General features: G+C 42.6%; 1 protein-coding gene across 7 annotated transcripts in view; it reads right to left on the bottom strand.

The window, feature by feature from the left end:
• dpysl3 (dihydropyrimidinase like 3) overlaps positions 1 to 13,448 on the bottom strand; it is a 56,272-nt gene extending 42,824 nt beyond the window's left edge. For 5 of the 7 annotated variants that reach the window (XM_042309036.1, XM_042309038.1, XM_042309037.1 and 2 more), the window contains exon 1: positions 4,266 to 4,457. In XM_042309036.1, the coding sequence (XP_042164970.1) occupies positions 4,266 to 4,313 (48 nt within the window). In that variant the 5' untranslated portion in view covers positions 4,314 to 4,457. Of the gene's footprint in view, positions 1 to 4,265; positions 4,458 to 13,079 lie in introns of those variants that run through there. The other 2 variants (XM_042309041.1, XM_042309035.1) reach the window with 2 other exon arrangements.
• Positions 13,449 to 23,697: the final 10,249 nt, after the last annotated feature.

Raw genomic sequence — 23,697 nt, 5'->3', positions numbered from 1 at the left:
AACATTTTATTCCAATTCAAATGCTAACGTACAGAAGTAGTATACTGCGCTTATTTTCAAACTGAGATGAGTGTGTGTTGTGCGCTTGGTTTAGTGCTGCTGTCCACTTTGGTCGTCATCAAACCCTCGCCCTGATCACTTATGCTGACCTTGACTAAGTAACGTGCCATAAAGCCTACCCACGCCTGTCAATCAACCAGGCTGCAGACAGTTACAGTGAAACAGAACAAAAAGAGCTTAATGGGTAGTCTATATGGCCGCGTCCCAAATCACACCCAATAGCCTATACAGTATACACTCTTAGGAAGAAAACAAACAACACTGCTATCTAGCACCTAAAATAGTTATTCGGCTGTCCCATAGGAGAACCCTTTGAAGAACCCTTTTTGGTTCCAGGTGGATCCCTTTTGAGTTCCATGTAGAACACTTTCCACAGAGGGTTCTTCATGGAACCCAAAAGGGTTCTACCTGGAACCAAAAAGGGTTCTTCCTGGAACCAAAAAGGGTTCTTCCTGGAACCAAAAAGGGTTCTTCTATGGGGACATTTGGAGGAACCCGTTTGGAGAAAATTAAAAGTATCACTACTTTTAACCAGGGCGCATGTTACTAAATAGGGAATAGCGTGTGATTTGGGACACTGACTCTATGTAGAGCCCTTCCACAGAACTGGCGTGGCTCACAGACTGATACTGGGGGGTGGGGAGATTTGTTGTTGCCATGTTACAGATCACAGGATTTGGTTTATAGTTTTAAGCTGATACAAAATGAAACAATTTAAGGGTTAAGAGTTTGAGACATGCTTGTGACAAGATCTCCTCACAAGGTCAGAAAGGCCTACAGTAACAGTGATTTGCTGCAATTTGACATTGGAAATAACAAAATAAGTCCTTGTATTACAAGATTTGACTGTTGATCGAACTTAAAAAAATAGTACAACTAGAGATCTTCCTACCGGAAACTCTCTCTTTCACTATTATAAAAGCCAGAAAAGACTAAAGATTATCTAAAGGAAGTACTGCATGCTGAATTGTGAAGGTTTGTGAAGGTTTTTTCCCACATAGACCAAAATGATAAGAGCACACATTATAGTAACAGAAGCATTTGCAACAGGCAGTTCTTAAGGACATCTGTAGAGAGTTTGACTGGGAACAGGGCCTCTGTGTGTTGTTGCTAACAGAGAAAACATAGCAGATAAAACACACCGAGCCAAGACGATATTCCAGAGGAGTCTATTAACTGTGAGACCCTTATGTGTGAGGCGGGCGGGCGGGCAGGCTGAGACCAATGGAAGGGGAAAGTCATCCTGCCGCATGGGAGCCAGGGGCCTCTGCTGTTGCCTAGTGACAAAAATATTTACTATTCACTCAAAAGCACATTACATTTTTTTCTGTGGAAAAGTCAAAACAATAGGCTGTATCAATCTAAATAAGTTGCCTAGCCGCCACATCATAGAGGCCAGTCTCAAGCAGCGTGATCTTGTGATAGGCCAAAGCGGCACCGTTTCCAAGGCAGCCCAACACTCAAATCTGGTTCTGATTGGGCCTGACAGCAATCTCCATCCAGGGTGGTAAAATGGCCTCATGTCAGAGGCTAGAGGCAGGGAGACAAGGGTAACCAAGGTGGTATTTTCTACTTCTCAATAGTATGCTGGTGGTCATGGAGAGTGGATGGCAATAGCTGGGTGGTCACAGCATGATGTTTTACAGTTAGGAAGGTCTGAAACGTAGTAAATAAAGTGGTGAATTAGGAGCATACACACAACAGTGTGGAGGCCTTCCTATTCTTTACAGGTATTCTTTACTAGCCCAGCACCAACGTTTTTAAGGAAGTGTGTGTGACCACACACTCTGCTTGCAGTTAGGGCCACTTTGAAGACAGTGTAGGGACGGTGAAGCCCTGTTTTGTGGCGCCATTGGGGGCAAAAGGTTTCTTTCCTGGGTAAAGCCTGTCATGCCCACATATGCAGGTTCCAGCTGGAGGGGATGAATGATGACATGCAAGGTACTACAGTAGGATACTGTGAGAACATGGGAAAAGCAAAACCACACCTAGAAATCTGACATTGCCTTAATGCGCTCCTGCTCCCAGACAGACATAGGGAAACAGCTGGGATATAGGGGGTAGAAATAAACTAGGAAAATCATTCCCAATAAATACATTTCTCAGATTGTCAGGCTATAGCCTACACACAAAAGAATGCTGGGTTAAAAATAACCAAATTTGGGTTATTTGGTATATTATTGGACAGAATATTGGACAGGTTGTGTGAATAACCCAACAAATTGGGTTGTTGGGATTACTCAAACATGGGTTAATTTAACCATCAGTTGGGAATTTTTACTCCCATTCTGCAATGACCTAGCAGTAGGGTATTTTCAAGAGGCGTGGCTTGGCATGGCTTTCAGCTAGATCTTATGGGCCACCCGTGAGAGTAAATGTATTATTGTTCATCACATTCAGTTTACATACTGCAAATCCTTCATTCTTCTATAATGTTAAGATGATTTATTACATATTATAATAAGGTATACCACCTTATTGTATCCCAACTTTGGGCTTTTAGGGAACTCGTACACTTCTGTGAGCCTCACTAAAGCTACTAAAGTGTCAATGTTCGACCTTAACATGTGATAACTAGACAACACAATAGATTATCAGGAATGACATTTACTCTCATGGGTGGCTAAAAAGATCTATCTTAAATTCACCCCTCCAGTCTTCTGATCTGTCCCACTGGATCATACAGTATCTCAATAACCCAGCATCAATAACCCAACTAAGTGACCCAATGAAAAATGCCTGCAACCCAGTTGGATCAACCAAGCAACCCAGCATTTGTGTACATGCAATTACACTGTAATAAACTGTCTAACTTGTTTAAAGGATATTAGATTCTCCATTATGTCAAGTTTCACAGTAGAGTAGAGTAGGCCTACAAGGAGGCTGATATGTAGAATTGATGATGAGCATAAAATAGTGCGAGGTCCCTAGACTGAGCAGCAGGTGTATTCCCTGTACAGGCCAAACATGTTCAAAGCCTCCACAAAAAATAATATGTCTACAAAAATATTTACACACACAACTTCCCCTAAAACATTCTAGTGCGTCGCTGATATTCTATGAGAAGACCCTTGCGGGCCAGCCTGCCTCCACCACCAATCCGTCAGTGATATCAGACGAGACAAAGGGCGTCTCTCCTGGAATATAACACCACGGTGAGCCGCAACAATGAACACGCAGCCATTTCAAACAGACCCTAGAGCTGTGCAGCAGCAGCAACCATCCCCGCCAACACGTTGCTTGCCCCGATTTTAACTCCAACCCCGTGAGGCAAAACACCGCACCGGTGAATTCTATTACATTGCGTTCTAGTAATGCTGAATTCGAAATGCTCTATTTTACGGGCGGGCTATAACATCTGATCATACACATGGGCGTGGGAGATTTTTTTCTCTCTCCCTGCATCACCAGTCCAGACGCTCAGATAGCCTATATCTGGACAAATACATCTTTATTTAACAGAATGCGAGTGTACATCAGGCGTTTATTATGGTACATAATTCAACCACAGGACGTTGAATATGGAAAACGAATAGGCCATATATTTCCTCGATTCACACAGCTATAACTGATTTATTGCTTTGTATTCGGGTTTTTCTTATAATAGGAGGCTGACTTTCCATCATGTGTGGCCCTGTAGGCTACAAAAACGAATCCAAAACGCGATAATGTTGTTTATTATTTATAAAAAGGATGTGCATTTCATCTACATCATTTCATCTATCTTTCCCCAAGCATTCAAGATGCCACATTCAATATGCCAACATATAAAGTTATAACTACATTAGAACAGCCCAGTGTGAAGATTATTTTATTAATTTATTAATTGTATATATTTATCTTTCAAACGAGCCACATGCACTGCGCACGGGTATCATGCCATCCTCAACAAAGAAGATGCAAGTTACCTTTAAGAAAACGCCTCGTTCTGTCTCTCCGACTGTCACTATGGTAGCCAATCATGCCACCTTCATTCTGCACTACTGTATTTGTTTCTATGTTCAATTGACTATCATAATGGAAAGGAAAATATCCCACACGGATGAAAAAGGCCTGTATGCATAAATTAATTGCTATTAGCACATTCTTGAATAGCGGTAAAATAAAATAGGAATTAGCCAAGACAAAAGCAATGCACTGATTTTAGACAATCAGGCATGCAAGTTTTAAAAGCCACTAAGGCAGATATGAATATTTCTACTTACTGTGATCTTTGGAATATTCTTTTTGCCTTGATAAGAATGCCCAGACATAATTGCGACTGGTCGAAAACTGATTCCACCTCTGAACAAAGCTTTGAAATATTCCCCTCTGGGTGTTTCTGCGGCAACTGGCTGGATGGGAAAATTAGGGAATGGTCGCCTCCCTCTGTGCAATGTAAAGTGCTTCGAAGTGAGCTAGAGCGTCTACTCTGATCCACCGACAGACTCCTCCCTCAATAGTCTCATTGGTAGCCTACAGCTGCAATGCTCAAATCCTCCCACAGGAGGACGCTCAACAGCAGGTGTAGGCGACTACAACAGTGTACTGTACAGAATTGCACTGAAATAGAAACAGTGTAAGGACTGCAACATTTGTACCTCGATAACACCGTGGATATTGGATTTATAGACGGCTTAACAGAAATAGTAGCAGAAGGTTAATGTTTAACATTTATTGCACACATATCCAGATGATGCTGTGTAACATTTTGCTAATTCTTATTTAGAATTAGCCCAAACCCTAACCAGGACGATGCTGGGACGATGCTGGGCCATTGTGCGCTGCCCCAATCATGGTCATTGTGATTCGAACCAGGGACTGTAGTGATATCTCTAGCACTGAGATGCAGTGTCCCATATTAGTAGGCTTCTTTGCAGCAGTCTTGTGTAGACTCACTGATGTGTTCAACATGCAACGATATTAGATCCCAGCAGGCATAGGCCCTACACATCATAAGAACAAGTGCGGCCGTGGATAGCCAATGGGCAGAGGAGTAGAAGGTAGGCTACCACGTGGTAGACTAGGCCTATATGCTGTGGAGCGGACAAGAGGGGCGTGGCCCTGACAGTTTCGGCTGCAGCTGCCTTGTTTCCGAGGAGCTAAAGGAGGATGTTAGTGTAGGGATCAAATCAAATTAAATTTGTCACATACACATGGTTAGCAGATGTTAATGTGAGTGTAGCGAAATGCTTGTGCTTCTAGTTCCGACAATGCAGTAATAACCAACGAGTAATCAAACCTAACAATTCCACAACTACTACCTTATACACACAAGTGTAAAAGGATAAACAATATGTACATAAAGATATATTAATGAGTGATGGTACAGAGCGGCATAGGCAAGATGCAGTAGATGGTATAGAGTACAGTGTATACATATGAGATGAGTAATGTAGGGTATGTAAACATAAAGTGGCATAGTTTAAAGTGGCTAGTGATACATGTATTACATAAAGATGGCAAGATACAGTAGATGATATAGAGTACAGTATATACATATACATATGAGATGAGCAATGTAGGGTATGTAAACATTATATTAAGTGGCATTGTTTAAAGTGGCTAGTGATACATTTTTTACATAAATGTCCATTATTAAAGTGACTGGAGTTGAGTCAGTATGTTGGCAGCAGCCACTCAATGTTAGTGGTGGCTGTTTAACAGTCTGATGGCCTTGAGATTGAAGCTGTTTTTCGGTCCCTGCTTTGATGCACCTGTACTGACCTCGCCTTCTGGATGATAGCGGGGTGAACAGGCAGTGGCTCGGGTGGTTGTTGTTCTTGATGATCTTTATGCCTTCCTGTGACATCGGGTGGTGTAGGTGTCCTGGAGGGCAGGTAGTTTGCCCCCGTTGATGCGTTGTGCAGACCTCACTACCCTCTGGAGAGCCTTACGGTTGTAGGCGGAGCAGTTGCCGTAACAGGCAGTGATACAGCCCGACAGGATGCTCTCGATTGTGCATCTGTAGAAGTTTGTGAGTGCTTTTGGTGACAAGACAAATTTCTTCAGCCTCCTGAGGTTGAAGAGGCGCTGCTGCGCCTTCTTGACAACGCTGAATTTGTGGGTGGACCAATTCAGTTTGTCCGTGATGTGTACGCAGAGGAACTTAAAACTTACTACCCTCTCCACTATTGTCCCGTCGATGTGGATAGGGGGGTGCTCCCTCTGTTGTTTCCTGAAGTCCACAATCATCTCCTTTGTTCTGTTGACGTTGAGTGTTTTCCTGACACCACACTCCGAGGTTCCTCACCTCCTCCCTGTAGGCCGTCTCATCGTTGTTGGTAATCAAGCCTACCACTGTAGTGTCGTCTGCAAACTTGATGATTGAGTTGGAGGCGTGCATGGCCACGCAGTCGTGGGTGAACAGGGAGTACAGGAGAGGGCTCAGAACGCACCCTTGTGGGGCCCCAGTGTTCAGGATCAGCAGGGTGGAGATGTTGTTACCTACTCTCACCACCTGGGGGCGGCCCGTCAGGAAGTCCAGTACCCAGTTGCACAGGGCGGGGTCGAGACCCAGGGTCTCGAGCTTTATGGCGAGTTTGGAGGGTACTATGGTGTTAAATGCTGAGCTGTAGTTGATGAACAGCATTCTCACATAGGTATTCCTCTTGTCCAGATGGGTTAGGGCAGTGTGCGGTGTGGTTGCGATTGCGATTGCGTCATCTGTGGACCTATTGGGGCGGTATGCAAATTGGAGTGGGTCTAGGGTATCAGGTAGGGTGGAGGTGATATGGTCCTTGACTCGTCTCTCAAAGCACTTCATGATGACGGAAGTGAGTGCTACGGGGCGGTAGTCTTTTAGCTCAGTTACCTTAGCCTTCTTGGGAACAGGAACAATGGTGGCCCTCCTTAAGCATGTGGGAAGAGCAGACTGGGATAAGGATTGATTGAATATGTCCGTAAACACGCCAGACAGCTGGTCTGCGCATGCTCTGAGGACGCAGCTGGGGATGCAGTCTGGGCCTGCAGCCTTGCGAGGGTTAACACGTTTAAATGTTTAACTCACGTCGGCTGCAGTGAAGGAGAGTCCACAGGTTTTGGTAGCGGGCCGTGTCAGTGGCACTGTATTGTCCTCAAAGCGAGCAAATAAGTTATTCAGTCTGTGGGAGCAAGACATCCTGGTCCGCGGCAGGGCTGGTTTTCTTTTTGTAATCGTGATTGACTGTAGACCCTGCCACATACCTCTTGTGTCTGAGCCGTTGAATTGCAACTCTACTTTGTCTCTATACTGACGCTTAGCTTGTTTGATTGCCTTGCGGAGGGAATAGCTACACTGTTTGTATTCGGTCATGTTTCCGGTCACCTTGCCCTGGTTAAATGCTGTGGTTCGCGCTTTCAGTTTCGCGTGAATGCTGCCATCAATCCACGGTTTCTGGTTTGGGAATGTTTTAATCGTTGCCTTGGGTATGACATCGCCGATGCACTTTCTAATGAACTCGCTCACCGAATCAGCGTATTCGTCAATGTTGTTGTTGGACGCAATGCGGAACATATCCCAATCCACGTGATCGAAGCAGTCTTGAAGCGTGGAATCAGATTGGTTGGACCAGTGTTGAATAGACCTGAGCGCGGGAGCTTCTTGTTTTAGTTTCTGTCTGTAGGCTGGAAGCAACAAAATGGAGTCGTGGTCAGCTTTTCCGAAAGGAGGGCAGGGGAGGGCCTTATATGTGTCGCGGAAGTTAGAATAACAATGATACAGGGTTTTACCAGCCCTAGTTGCACAATCGATATGCTGATAGAATTTAGGGAGTCTTGTTTTCAGATTAGCCTTGTTAAAATCCCCAGCTACAATGAATGCAGCCTCAGGATATGTGGTTTACAGTTTACATAGAGTCAAATAAAGTTTGTTCAGGGCCATCGACGTGTCCGCTTGGGATGGAACAGGTCCTGTCCGCTTCAACTGTGTAGGCTAGTCCTAGTTCTAAGACCCGCTAGTGACAAACCTAAAGTTTTTTTCTAGTAGGTTGATACTTTCACTGTAATGCAATACTGAGTGTACAAAGCTTTAGGAGCATGTTCCTAATATTAAGTTGAACCCCTAACCCCCCACCCTCAGAAGAGCCTCAAATAATCGGAGTAAAGGTGTCGATCGCGTTCCACAGGGATGCTGGCCCATGTTGACACCAATGCTTCCCGCAGTTGTGTCAAGTTGGCTGGGTGGTGGACCATTCTTAATACACACGAGAAACTGTTGAGTGTGAAAAACCCAGCAGTGTTGCAGTTCTTGAAACAAACTGGCACCTATTACCAAACCCCGTTTAAAGGCTCTTAAATATTTTGTCTTGCCCATTCAGTCTCTGAATAGCACACATGCACAATCCATGTCTCAATTCTCTGAAGGCTTAAAAATCCTTATTTAATCTGTCTCCTCCTTTCATCTACACTGATTGAAGTGGATTTAATTAACAAGTGACATCAATAAGGGATTATAGCTTTTACCTGGATTCACCTGGTCAGTCTATGCCATCGAAAGAGCAGGTGTTCTGATGTTTTGGGGTTTTGTCCACTCAGTGTTTGTCCAGGGACCTTATTTTCCAGCTAGAATCCAGTTGAAAGGCTCAAATAGCCCTACCATTCCTGTTGTTTTACTGAGACTGGTCTAGCCTTCAGACACAATACAAATCATTATTTATACATAATAGAATACTTCCGGAGTGCATCCACAATCCACCATTCAATGATCATTTATTGTAGCCTCAATGCATGACTTGGCTTTATCATGTGATAACTAGCAAGCATGATTAGCATTTCTCTTTTTTTCCATTTTACAATGGCTGCAAAATATTGATATACAGTATTTCCGGGAGAGCTGAAATCTGTATCCATGATGATGGTAATTATTAGACTGGTCTGCCTGGTATTATTATGAACAAAGTGGGTGGAGCCTGTCCCTGTCCCCGCCCTGCCATGAGTCTCTATTGTCTGGGTCTCAGCAGAGCAGGCCTCCCTCCCCTCCCATACCACTCCTCTAAGCCAACCCCCCTGACCCTGCCCTAATGCACCCATAATGACGTTCTCTAATTATTAAACAACAGTGTGTGTGTGTGTGGGTATCATGTACAAGAAGCTGGGTATCATGTAGAGGAAGCTGGGTATCATGTACAGGAAGCTGGGTGTCATGTAGAGGAAGCTGGGAATCATGTACAAGAAGCTGGGTATCATGTACAGGAAGCTGGGTGTCATGTAGAGGAAGCTGGGTATCATGTACACGAAGCTGGGTATCATGTACAGGAAGCTGGGTATCATGTAGAGGAAGATGGGTATCATGTACACGAAGCTGGGTATCATGTACACGAAGCTGGGTATCATGTAGAGGAAGCTGGGTATCATGTAGAGGAAGCTGGGCATCATGTACAGGAAGCTGGGTGTCATGTACACGAAGCTGGGTATCATGTAGAGGAAGCTGGGTATCATGTACACGAAGCTGGGTATCATGTACACGAAGCTGGGTATCATGTAGAGGAAGCTGGGTATCATGTAGAGGAAGCTGGGTATCATGTACACGAAGCTGGGTATCATGTAGAGGAAGCTGGGTATCATGTACAGGAAGCTGGGTATCATGTAGAGGAAGCTGGGTATCATGTAGAGGAAGCTGGGCATCATGTACAAGAACTGCTTATCATGTTCCTGTACATGAACCAGCAAGATGGCGCCGACAGACATGGCAGCTCTGCTTCTAGCTCCTAAGCAACTTTGCAGTATTTTTGTGTGTGTGTTATTTCTTACACTATTAGCCCAGAACGTACTTTGTGTCATTACATACAGCTGGAAAGAACTTATTAAACAAAAAATAATAATAATATATATATATATAGCATTTCGCTACACCCGCAATAACATCTGCTAAATATGTGTATGTGACCAATACAATTTGATTTGATGTACAGGCCAGACAGCTTCCAAAGGGGATTAACCCCCCTACCCCTTATAGCCCCTACCCCCCCGGGCCAAGCCCCTACCCCATTACCACCAGACAGGAATTCCATGGATGCAGGGGGCGTGTGGAGAGAAAGTCCTTCCCAGCTGGGGCGTACCCAGATGAGCAGAGGACAAAGAGAGAGAGACCCTCCCCTGTTCTGGCCACCTCCCTGAATCTAAGGCAGGGTAGAGCAGGGCTACTGGTTGTTTCTATGGAGAAGTACATACCGTATCACTGAGGCACAACCTTAGCGGTTGTTGTTGCTGCACAAATCAGTGTTTTTAATGGAGGAGAGAGAGGGGATACATTCCCAGTGTGCTGATGTAAAGCTGAGGCGTGTCACAGGAGACTGCTGAAAAATATCAACTTGAATGAAGATGGGAGCACATGGTTTTACATTCTGAAATAGGCTATCTTCATAAGTATTGTATTGTGAGGCTTCATAACCTGGCCTCGTGGTAGGGATTGATTCAACTAGTGACCTGCAGCGTTGGTCATTATACCCTGATGAATACAGCCTGTCTGTCCAAACATTGGTTATTCAACTATTGCATCTGACATCCTACAGTGTGAGGCTTTCCTTTTCTTTTTCAAGGGCATGATTATAACCTTATCATCAAACACTAACTACACACTTTGCCACAGAAGTGCACATTTGTGTGAAACAGAACTTGCATTAGCTAGATGTTTCAGCCAGAGTTATGTTTGGCATTCGCTTGCATAAGAGGACACAACAGAGGGATGCTCCCAGGCATAATTGGGCTGACATTATGTGTCAGTCTGATATGTCACCACCACAAGATTGGGGCAACACAGACAGAACACAACAACAGACTCCTTCCATGTTTCGCTGAGTCAGATCAGGGCTGCAGCACTGCAGTCCCACAGCTGTCCACATGGGGATCATGGCTGCCACAAGAGCTATAGTACCTTTTTAAAAAACCTTTATTTAACTAGGCAAGTCAGTTAAGAACAAATTCTTATTTTCAATGACGGCCTAGGAACAGTGGGTTAACTGCCTTGTTCAGTGGCAGAACGACACAATTTTACCTTGTCAGCTCGGGGATTCCATCTTGCAACCTTTCGGTTACTAGTCCAACGCTCTAACCACTAGGCTACCTGCCGCCCCAGCTACATCAGCCCATGATGTCACACCACAGGTTCCTCCCTGTGATTCCTGGATGGAAATGTCCCCTTTATTTATTACGCATCAAGAGACAATCTGCCCTCACAGCACAAACGGACAGAGAGCAAGGACTCTTCACTGCGGGGAATCTTTGTTGCGTGGAGTGTAGTGACCTCTTTTTTGCTTGGCCTGTCCCTTTACTTGTGTACCATCCAGACTGTGCTTAGTTTGGTTGTGTATCTGGGAATGACCGGGACAGCTATGACTAAACAGTAATCATCCTCATTCAACCTAAAAGACTTTCTCATCTCTGAGACAGAGGGATTACAGTATAGCGGGGCAGGACGCAGTGTCTCTGTCCCAAATGGTACCTTATTCCCTTTGTAGTGCACTACTTTTTGAGCCCTAAAGGCTCTGGTCAAAAGTAGTGTACTACAGTGGGAATAGGGGGCCATTTGGAATAGTGAATCATCGCTTTGTCGCCCACAAGCTTAGCTGAGGTCAGTTCCAAATTGAGACATTCAGAAGCTATATATATGACAGAACCCACAAACCTCAATTCAACCACGGTTTAAAGGACAAGTCAAATCAAATCAAATCAAATTGTATTCATCACATGCACCGAATACAACAGGTTTAGACCTTATAGTGAAATGCTTACTTACAAACCCTTAACCGATAATGCTTAAATATGTTTTAAGAAAAAAAGTGTTAAGTAAAAAATAGATTATTAAAAGTAACAAATAATTAAACAGCAGCAGTAAAATAACGATAGGTAGGCTGTATACAGGGGGTACCGGTACAGAGTCAATGTGGGGGGCAGGTTATATGTACATGTAGGTAGAGTTAAAGTGACTATGCATAGATAATAAACAGAGAGTAGCAGTAGCGTAAATGAGGGGTCTGGGTAGCCCTTTGATTAGCTGTTCAGGAGTCTTATGGCTTGGGGGTAGAAGCTGTTAAGAAGCATTTTGGTCCTAGACATGGCGCTCCAGTACCGTTTGCCCTGCGGTAGCAGAGAGAACAGTCCATGGCTAGGGTGGCTGGAGTCTTTGACAAATTTTAGGGTCATGAACTGTATTATTCAGAGACAGGATGGATTAAATTATAACTCACATCACCAGATGGAATGTCTCTCAGGTGATCCAGAGCCACAGTCCAATCTAATCAAACGCAATCAAATGTATAATGCAGCCTGCATCAAAATGCAGAATTCATAGCCTTTCTTTGTCATTCAGATACCTCTGCATCCCAAACCAGTTTCATTGGTCGAAAAGGGGATTTTATTCCTGACCTTTTTTGTCTATATTTGTTGTTTTATAAAGTACAGGTGGATACTGTATAAGTTCCACTTTTTTATAACTTTCTACAAGCGAGGCAACACACACAAAGAGAGGCAACACACACATACACACACACACACAATTGTAACAGTACAACATTACCATCATGCCACTTATGGATGAGAAATGGAAGATTGTTTACATGATGTGATGTACAGTTTAAGCTTTCTTCATTTACCTGGATGACAACCAGTCATCGAAGAAAGATGATTAGATAGTCAAGCCCAAACAAGAGAGAGGAACCTTTGATTGAATATTTTGAAATGAATTGGATTGTCTTTTGTGCTGTATTGAGGTGTTTAGGGTGTCAGGCTGCAGCTCCACCTGATCCACTCAGACTCTTCCTTACATAATTCATGGATGCACTTACCATGTAGTTGGCATAAACCCAAGACTCTCAGGAAGGTACGTTTCTCAAGGACCACCTTTAATATGTACAGAATAACATTTGTCAAATTGTAGTTGCCATGACACACTTTCATCTGTATGCCCCTCTGAATATAGGTTGTGAGAGTCCTTTCTGTCTGCCAACTGTGCATGTTTTGTGGTAATATTCTATTCAGATCACCATTATTAAAACTGTCAGGTACTGTGAGGTGCAGTTGATTACTGCAGACATCTGTAGCATGCACGCAAGAGGAGAATTTACCTTCTCATCACCTAGATTTTGTAGGACTTCCTTGCCTTTGGTAGTTTTTATCTCTATGCCAGAATATTTCTTGTTGTAACAAGTGTCACTTTCTTTACATGGAGAGCTCTGATTTATAGGGTTCCTCGCCTCCTGCGCGGTCTCCCGTTTAGCAGTCCTAGGGGTTTGGTTCCCCCTCTGACCGACACTCAGAGCATCGAAATCAATTGTTTTGCTCTCGTATGCTCCCTCGACGTTGCAGAACATACCTCCGTATTTTTGTCGGGGGACCTGATCGGCCGTTCCGGGAATTGCGAGATACACCGGTAAGTCATCATTCTCCTCCTTGTCCCAATTCCGTTTACGCTCTGCCATAGTGATAGTACTGAGAGGAAAGAGGGCGAAAGTAGTCCTGCAACTGTTCTAGTGTGTAGCTGCGCCGTGCAAGGCAGATGAAGTAAACTAGAGTTTCAAGACCAGTGGTGGCAGTGTTGCCCTGGGTCGGATGACAACAAAGTGATACCTACGCAGCACAAGCCCTTTTTACGCAATCCAGCTGTTCAGTCACACGTTTTAGAGTTTCATCATTACACAGCATAAAATGTCATTGTAAAACATGGTTTAACACGAATGCACCGACCATCTTGAATGTTTCAATGATTAAAAAACTGCACCTGAAATTATGGTGTTAGAGGCTAACTGTCATATCATCTAAATAGGCCTAAAAAGTATTATTGTTTTGTAAGGGATAAACAAATGTATACATGTAAACTTGTTTGTTGCTCTCTATGCACGTGTTTCGGCCACGCCCATCTTCGGCGTTGTCCTTTCAGTGACACACAGGTTATGAAAGTACCTGTGGTTGTCCTCGTCGCCAGGGGCGAAAAAATGTTTTTTTTTAAATTACATTTGTTTTGGGGGGGTGCCTGTTTTTCACGTTATTTTGGCATTAATCCATGTCACATAACAGTTTGCAAACAATGTAAAATATATATATATATATATATATATATATATATATATATATATTTGTTCAGCACTTTTGAAATGTACAGCCACAGAATTCATTGAGGTAATAAAGCTGCATACAAACATGGCCTCTTTTGTTTTCTTGAGTAAGGCAGCTCCAAAATGCAGGTGTTTCAGCCTAGCTCAGCACGTTCTATAATAGTGAGACAAGCCAACAGAAAATACAGTGTTGGCTCAGTGTTCTGTCACTCATGGGGACACTACGTCATCGCCCAGTCTAAGAGTAGAGCTGGAAAATTTAAGCCCCTTGGGTGCAGTCAAAGAGTTACATTCAAAGTTTTATTTATTTAACTAGGCAAGTCAGTTAAGAACAAATTCTTATTTTCAATGACGGCCTAGGAACAGTGGGTTAACCCACTGTTCAGAAGTGCCCATCCAAGAAGGCTCGTCATTGGCCACAGATAAAATGACGTCAAATCACATTAAATCTACAGTAGCTTTGATTGGACTGATCATGTCCAAATTATACTTTCAAAATCTTAGCTAGCAGTCATCATCATGAATAAAGTTGACAATCTACTGGCAAATCCTTTTTAATCGTTGTCATGTGAAGAGAAATAATGAAGAGAAATTATAGATAAATTGTATCGGTGCTCATCGGCCATTGGACATAAACATTACACAACAAGTTGGAAATCGCAAATTCAACAATGAGTGGTTTGGAAGGAATCAGTGGCTAACTGCAAGCATTGCAAAGCAATCATTAGTCTGCTATTCAATGGAGTGGCTGAGTGGTCCCAAGTCTTAGATCAAGAGTCTCTTTTCCTAGTTTAAAATAAACATTCAACATTGTCCATGCTGTCAATGAAGCAAGATTTTTGCGTGCTACAAACAACTGTTAACTTGGAACTGCAAAATCTGACTTCAGTGAGTTCAAGACAACTGGGAAATTGGGAAAATGAGCTACGACTGGGATAATACATTTTTCATCCAACTCGGAATTGTAAATCAGGAACTCTGACCTCTTTCTAGAGCTACTACCTGAAGATCACTGACGTCATCATGATTCAACCTTTTATCAGAGTTCCCAGTTGTCTTGAAAGCACCATAAATCCAGAGAATGCCAGTTTGATGACAAAAATTTGCCCACGAAGGCCTGCCTCGCCACCTTCCTGTTCAAGTGAGCACAGCAGAACAAGATGAGTCCAAAAATGTCTTGTATGCTGCTGCATTAATGATGTAATATGCCAGGGAGATATGTACAGTGCCTTGCGAAAGTATTCGGCCCCCTTGAACTTTGCGACCTTTTGCCACATTTCAGGCTTCAAACATAAAGATATAAAACTGTATTTTTTTGTGAAGAATCAACAACAAGTGGGACACAATCATGAAGTGGAACGACATTTATTGGATATTTCAAACTTTTTTAACAAATCAAAAACTGAAAAATTGGGCGTGCAAAATTATTCAGCCCCCTTAAGTTAATAATTTGTAGCGCCACCTTTTGCTGCGATTACAGCTGTAAGTCGCTTGGGGTATGTCTATCAGTTTTGCACATCGAGAGACTGACATTTTTTCCCATTCCTCCTTGCAAAACAGCTCGAGCTCAGTGAGGTTGGATGGAGAGCATTTGTGAACAGCAGTTTTCAGTTCTTTCCACAGATTCTTGATTGGATTCAGGTCTGGACTTTGACTTGGCCATTCTAACACCTGGATATGTTTATTTTTGAACCATTCCATTGTAGATTTTGCTTTATGTTTTGGATCATTGTCTTGTTGGAAGACAAATCTCCATCCCAGTCTCAGGTCTTTTGCAGACTCCATCAGGTTTTCTTCCAGAATGGTCCTGTATTTGGCTCCATCCATCTTCCCATCAATTTTAACCATCTTCCCTGTCCCTGCTGAAGAAAAGCAGGCCCAAACCATGATGCTGCCACCACCATGTTTGACAGTGGGGATGGTGTGTTCAGGGTGATGAGCTGTGTTGCTTTTACGCCAAACATAACATTTTGCATTGTTGCCAAAAAGTTCAATTTTGGTTTCATCTGACCAGAGCACCTTCTTCCACATGTTTGGTGTGTCTCCCAGGTGGCTTGTGGCAAACTTTAAACGACACTTTTTATGGATATCTTTAAGAAATGGCTTTCTTCTTGCCACTCTTCCATAAAGGCCAGATTTGTGCAATATATGACTGATTGTTGTCCTATGGACAGAGTCTCCCACCTCAGCTGTAGATCTCTGCAGTTCATCCAGAGTGATCATGGGCCTCTTGGCTGCATCTCTGATCAGTCTTCTCCTTGTATGAGCTGAAAGTTTAGAGGGACGGCCAGGTCTTGGTAGATTTGCAGTGGTCTGATACTCCTTCCATTTCAATATTATCGCTTGCACAGTGCTCCTTGGGATGTTTAAAGCTTGGGAAATATTTTTGTATCCAAATCCGGCTTTAAACTTCTTCACAACAGTATCTCGGACCTGCCTGGTGTGTTCCTTGTTCTTCATGATGCTCTCTGCGCTTTTAACGGACCTCTGAGACTATCACAGTGCAGGTGCATTTATACGGAGACTTGATTACACACAGGTGGATTGTATTTATCATCATTAGTCATTTAGGTCAACATTGGATCATTCAGAGATCCTCACTGAACTTCTGGAGAGAGTTTGCTGCACTGAAAGTAAAGGGGCTGAATAATTTTGCACGCCCAATTTTTCAGTTTTTGATTTGTTACATTTTTTTGAAATATCCAATAAATGTCATTCCACTTCATGATTGTGTCCCACTTGTTGTTGATTCTTCACAAAAAAATACAGTTTTTTATCTTTATGTTTGAAGCCTGAAATGTGGCAAAAGGTCGCAAAGTTCAAGGGGGCCGAATACTTTCGCAAGGCACTGTATACTGTAGCTAAGAAAGTAATACTAATAATACTAAGTGTATGTTGTGTAGCAAGCTGTTAGTTGCCCATGTGCCTCACATTAATAATTTGGTCTATTTTCACCTCTTCATTTCGCCTACTGTTCTGTCTTGGTGGTGCACATGTAGCCTATAACATGTTTTTGAGAGATGTAATCATCGAATATTGTAAGAGCTTTCATTGTCTGCTTATATGCCCCCTTTATTTATCCTATGGTTCTGACTTGGTTCTGTAAATGGAGAACACTGTAAGAACGGCCCATGATCTGAATTCTGTGGCTGTACATTTCAAAAGTGCTGAACAAATAGTTATATTGACTATGTCCGTCTTAGCTTGCTCATTAATGGTCTTAATTGAAATTACGGATTGCCTCTTATCCACTTGTCGTCCCCTTATGCCATAGTCAGTACATCTCAATTGTCAGTAGAAACCACATTTGTTTAAGCAAGTCAGCCATATCAGCTATGTTTTTTTTTTTAAAGGCAGTAAATGAGGCTGAATGAACTGTTTCTCTGCCAAGACAAGGTTCCGCTGCCAGGTGTAGCAGTGGTAAGGTGTTGGGACTGCTGTTCGGACTCTGAGGTTGGGACAGCTTTATATAGGCCCTAACAGTTTTGTGGGCACCGTTTGTCACCGTTATAGTGCAATTAATGTATTGTTTAGTGTTGTGTAGTGGGTTTGCTGGCATGCATCACACATTTTTTTTATTACATTTTTTGCCCCACCAAGATTTACATGCTAAAATCACCACTGCTTGTCTCTCATATCTACTGGACAGTGGTAATGCCAGTTCAAAGTTCAAACACACAATTTCCCTCGTATCACTCAGAAAAGCTATATCTTTAAGCACGTATCTGAGCCTGCAGACGACAGCATCACTGTTCTCTGACACTGGCCTGATTAGCAGAATTATACAGGCGGGTCCAGTCAGCAGGAAGAAAGACGTTCACGTCTAAAAGTGCTAGAGACAAGCAGTCAGCAACTGGATGAAACCTCATTCGACTGGCTACGGAGAACCATCCAAATGTTTTAAAGGCCCAATGCAGATGTTTTTATATCAATATTACATTTAGTTTTGGGTAACAATTAAGTACCTTACTGTAATAGATTCCCATTATAATGGGAAAACATAGCTTTTCAGTAACCTCTACGGGATTGCTGAGGCCTACTATTATCCATATCAAATACAGTTTAGCAATCTGTGACAAAGGCTTTGATCCCTTGTGGATGTGCTGGGTGTCTGAGAGATTATAGTCTGGCCATGAATGTGCACTAAAATGAAGTGTATCTTGAGGGATACTTACTTGTAACTAATGTGTGCTCATACAGTACATTGCCCATCCTGACAACCTGGCCCTCATTTTAAACCATGTGGAAGTGAAAAGCAAGTGGGAGAATAAACACACTAGTACACCACAAAGTGCATGTAATACCTGCATAAGTACAATGTACTATAGGTGTTACACAGGATTTGGCTAGTTAAGTTTATCTTGAGGGGCACTTACTTGTAATTATAGTGTACCGATAGCCAGTGGTGGAAAAAGTACCCAATTGTCATATTTGAGGACAAGTAAAGGTACCTTAATAGAAAATGACTAAAGTAAAAGTGTAAGTCACCCAGTAAAATACTCCTTGAGTAAAAGTCTGAAAGTACTTGGTTTTATTAAGTATAAATCATTTCACATTCCTTATATTAAGCAAACTAGACGCCACAAATAAAAAATATTATGGATAATCTGGGGCACACTCAGACATAATTTACAAACAAAGCATTTGTGTTTAGTGTGTCCGCCAGACAAGAGGCAGTTGGGGATGACCAGGGATGTTCTCTTGATAAGTGTGAATTGGACCATTTTCCTGTCCTGCTAAGCATTCGAAATGTAATGAGTGGCTTATTCCTCGTCTGGGATGACACTTGTCTTAGACCTGTTTTTGTAAACTCAACCAAGTTAACCTAGATGGTACGCATTATTTTGGGGGCAAGTTCTAGCATCAACATTGGTAGGAGATGTATTTTGAACAGTGCACATTCATGGTTAAGTAATTCAAGCCTATTCAGCATAGGCTATAATCTCTCAGACACCCAGCGCATTCACAACCCAACCTTTGTCACAGTTAATGAATGAGATACAGCTGAGAAGTAACAACAAAAATAAGTTGGTGAATTTTGTGGAAACCTGCCCATTTGTAACAAGCATTCGTTGTTACACTTCTGTAATTACAGACTGCAATTGCTATCAGTTACATGTTATTACACTGTAACTATGAGTTATTACAGTTAATTACAATACTTGCTACAGTATAATTACACATGTAACTATTACTGCAATCAATCAAACTACTGACTTATCTTTGCCAGAATAGGGTACCTGGTCATTTGATGAATCATCTTCATATTTCAGATAGGCCTAGTTTGGATGGCTACTGGATATACAGTATGTCTAAAGATAAGCAGCTGTAACATCGCACCGCCTTCAATATTATGGGAAGAAGATGTAACATATTCTGGCAAATTTATTACAATATTTATGAGAAAGAACAGGGCTACTCGGCTGGCAACTAGCTCTCTGCAGGCAGGCTGCCCTCCAGAGTGATGACATGGTGCAGGCAGAACATGCTTTCCAGGCAGGCTGCCCTCCAGAGTGATGACATGGTGCAGGCAGAACATGCTTTCCAGGCAGGCTGCCCTCCAGAGTGATGACATGGTGCAGACAGAACATGCTTTCCAGGCAGGCTGCCCTCCAGAATGATGACATGGTGCAGACAGAACATGCTTTCCAGGCAGGCTGCCCTCCAGAGTGATGACATGGTGCAGACAGAACATGCTTTCCAGGCAGGCTGCCCTCCAGAATGATGACATGGTGCAGACAGAACATGCTTTCCAGGCAGGCTGCCCTCCAGAGTGATGACATGGTGCAGACAGAACATGCTTTCCAGGCAGGCTGCCCTCCAGAGTGATGACATGGTGCAGACAGAACATGCTTTCCAGGCAGGCTGCCCTCCAGAGTGATGACATGGTGCAGACAGAACATGCTTTCCAGGCAGGCTGTCCTCCAGAGTGATGACATGGTGCAGACAGAACATGATTTGGGTGGGCATTGTATGTTCATTTTTCTATGTTTTTGTATTTCTTTGTTTTGACCAGGTATGGTTCTCAATCAGGGACAGCTGTCTATCGTTGTCTCTGATTGGGAACCATACTTAGGTAGCCTTTTCCCACATGGTTTTTGTGGGTAGTTATTTTCTGTTTAGTGTTTTCTGCACCTGACAGGACTGTTTCGGTTTCGTTTATTCTCTTTGTTATTTTGTTATAGTGTTCAGTTTCAATAAAAAGCATGAAAACTTACCACGCTGCGCGTTGGTCCGATTCCTCTTCTTCAGACGACGAAAACCGTTACAGTTTTCACAATTCCTGACATTTAATCCTAGTAAAAATTCCCTGTTTTAGGTCAGTTAAGATCATCACTTTATTTTAAGAATGTGAAATGTCAGAATAATAGTAGAGAGAATTATTTATTTCAGCTTTTATTTATTTCATCAAATTCCCAGTGGGCCAGAAGTTTACATACACTCAATTAGTATTTGGTAGCATTGCCTTTAAATTGTTTAACTTGAGTCAAACGTTTCGGGTAGCCTTCCACAAGCTTCCCACAATAAGTTGGGTGACTTTTGGCCCATTCCTCCTGACAGAGCTGGTGTAATTGAGTCAGGTTTGAAGGCCTCCTTGCTCGCACACACTTTTTCAGTTCTGCCCACAAATGTTCTATAGGATTGAGGTCAGGGCTTTGTGATGGCCACTCCAATTCCATGACTTTGTCCTTAAGCCATTTTGCCACAACTTTGGAAGTATGCGTGGGGTCATTGTCCATTTGGAAGACCCATTTGCGACCAAGCTTTAACTTCCTTACTGATTGATGTCTTGAGATGTTGCTTCAATATATCCACATAATTGTTCTTCTCATGATGCCATCTATTTTATGAAGTGCACCAGTCCCTCCTGCAACAAAACACCCGCACCAGTCCCTCCTGCAACAAAACACCCCCACAACATGATGCTGCCACCCCCGTGCTTCACGGTTGGGATGGTGTTCTTCGGCTTGCAAGCCTCACCCTTTTTCCTCCAAACATAACAATAATCATTATGGCTAAACAGCTCTATTTTTATTTCATCAGACCAGAGGACATTTCTCCAAAAAGTACTATCTTTGTCCCCATGGGCAGTTGTAAACCGTAGTCTGGCTTTTTTTGTGGCGGTTTTGGAGCAGTGACTTCTTCCTTGCTGAGCGGCCTTTTAGGTTATGTAGATATAGTACTCGTCCCATGGTGTTTATACTTGCATACTATTGTTTGTACACATGAACGTGGTAACTTCAGGCGTTTGGAAATTGCTCCCAAGGATGAACCAGACTTGTTGAGGTCTACAATTATTTTTCTGAGGTCTTGGCTGATTTCTTTTGATAATCCCATGATGTCAAGCAAAGAGGCACTGAGTTTGAAGGTAGGCCTTGAAATACATCCACAGGTACACCTCCAATTGACTCAAATGATGTCAAATAGCCTATCAGAATTTCTGGTATTTCTGGAATTTTCAAAGCTGTTTAAATGCACAGTCAACTTAGTGTATGTAAACTTCTGACCCACTGGAATTGTGATACAGTGAATTATAAGTTAAATAATCTGTATGTAAACAATTGTTGGAAAAATGACTTGTGCCATGCACAAAGTAGATGTCCTAACCGACTTGCCAAAACTATAGTTTGTTGACAAGAAATTTGTGAAGTGGTTGAAAAACTAGTTTTAATGACTCCAACCTAAGTGTATGTAAACTTCCGACCTCAATTGTATGTGCGTTGCACACTGACGCCGTGGGACACATCGCAAGTTCAGGTTGTGCGCGCACATACCAACTGAAACACAAAAATACCATCTGCGATGCATGCGCTTTGTGATTCGCAGACCAAGCGGCTTCAGCGAGCATAGTCTGCAGCTGGATACTTCTCAAGAATTTTGCTAGAACTGTCTGAGAGTGGTCTGAGTGGGAGGGGAAAACTCAAAACTCGCTGTTATTGGCAGAGAGGTTTAGAACTCTCTTTGTTATTGGTCTATTAACCAATTTACCGCATGGTGATGTGACCATGGAAAGCTGAAACTTCCGTCCATGCAAACCTGCTGATTAGAAGGTCCTGTGTAGATAGTATTTACATCCAGGAACTATCAGGAAATAACACTGATAAAAAACACATTTTTTTTACAGTGCAAGTTTCATCAGCTGTTGTACAATATGATATAAAAAACAGGCAACATTTTTTTTGATTGCACTGTGCCTTTAACAAACAAACAGCTCCTTCTCATAAAGTCTGTTTGGGTGCCGTCAATTGGAATTGACCTACTTAGAAATAAACTTGGTTTAATGTCCAGCCTCATCAGGCTTATTATCTGACACTAAGCAGTCAAACGAATAAGGCCTGGCTGCTCTTCAAGGGGGACCACTCTCTCATGTCCTAATAGTTACAGTGTAAACACACTTGGACTTTAGGATCAAAAGATGATCCACTGAACGAAGCCCAGTTGAGTGGTTCCCATGGCATATCAAGTTATCTGACTACTGAGCAGCAACAAATGTAACCACCGACATTCATCACATGAGAATGCTAAACAACACAAGACAACAGATGAAATGCTTCACAGCCTTGGATCATTTCCATCCTTTCAAATGAATGCCACATGTTTCTTCTTATTCAACTTGCAAATGTTCCCCAGCTCAGTTGTAAATATTCCCCAGCTCAGTTGCAAATTTGCCCACAATTGTTGGAAGTCTATTTTCAAACATTCTTCAAGGAAAATGACAAAATCCGCTGGCTATCACAGTAAGTCTAGCTAAAAGATGACATTTAGCACATCGACGTGTAAGAATTACAGTGTATTTCTCTCACATGCATGTGACTAAGGAATGAAGCTTATAGAGATGCCAAATATACAATTATCCTCCTATTTTGATTGCACTCTTCTCTCTCATACTGCCTGAGAGGCTGATTTCTAGGCCTGACTGGTACACCAAGTATAAGCTATTAGGTCATTTTGTTTCTGGGAGGTATAGTATGATGTTAGTTATAGTATAGTTAGTGTGATCTCATGGCTGCAGTGCAAGCAGATCAAAATAAATGGTACTGGACATTACAGGCACATCAGAATGAATTCTAAAAATGGTTCTGATTATGTGCAGTACACATAACCCTGAAGCCCCATTGCAATGGATATTTTATTTTACCTGGAAAGTTAGTTAAGAACAAATTCTTATTTACCATGATGGCCTACCCCGGCAAAACCCTGACGACGCTGGACCAATAGTACACTGCCCTACCGAATTCCCAATCACGGCCAGATGTGATGCAGCCTGGATTCTAACCAGGGACTGTAGTGATGCCTCTTGCACTGAGATGCAGTGCCTTAGACCACTGCGCCACTCAGGAGATATGTGTAAGACTAATAACAACCATCCCTCTGATTTAGTCAGATTTTCCCACGTGAATGATGAGATTCCTCTTTGTCGCTGGGAGTTATAGTATCTGACCTTTATATTGTACTTTTAAGCTTTAAACTAAACCTTGTGACATGCAGAATTCCGTTTGGATTCAAGGACACGGTGATTATGCCTACAGGATGCTATTCTATACTTCATTTTGTTTTTAAGCATGAACACTGACCCACATCGGAGCACCGGGAGGATTATCAGACATCATAATATAAAAAATAAATAAAT

Source organism: Oncorhynchus tshawytscha, linkage group LG30 (assembly GCF_018296145.1).
Source record: "Oncorhynchus tshawytscha isolate Ot180627B linkage group LG30, Otsh_v2.0, whole genome shotgun sequence".
In the NCBI taxonomy this organism is placed as follows: Eukaryota; Metazoa; Chordata; class Actinopteri; order Salmoniformes; family Salmonidae; genus Oncorhynchus; species Oncorhynchus tshawytscha.
The sequence above is the reverse complement of the archived record's forward strand: the minus strand, read 5'-3'. Positions and strand labels throughout refer to the sequence as shown.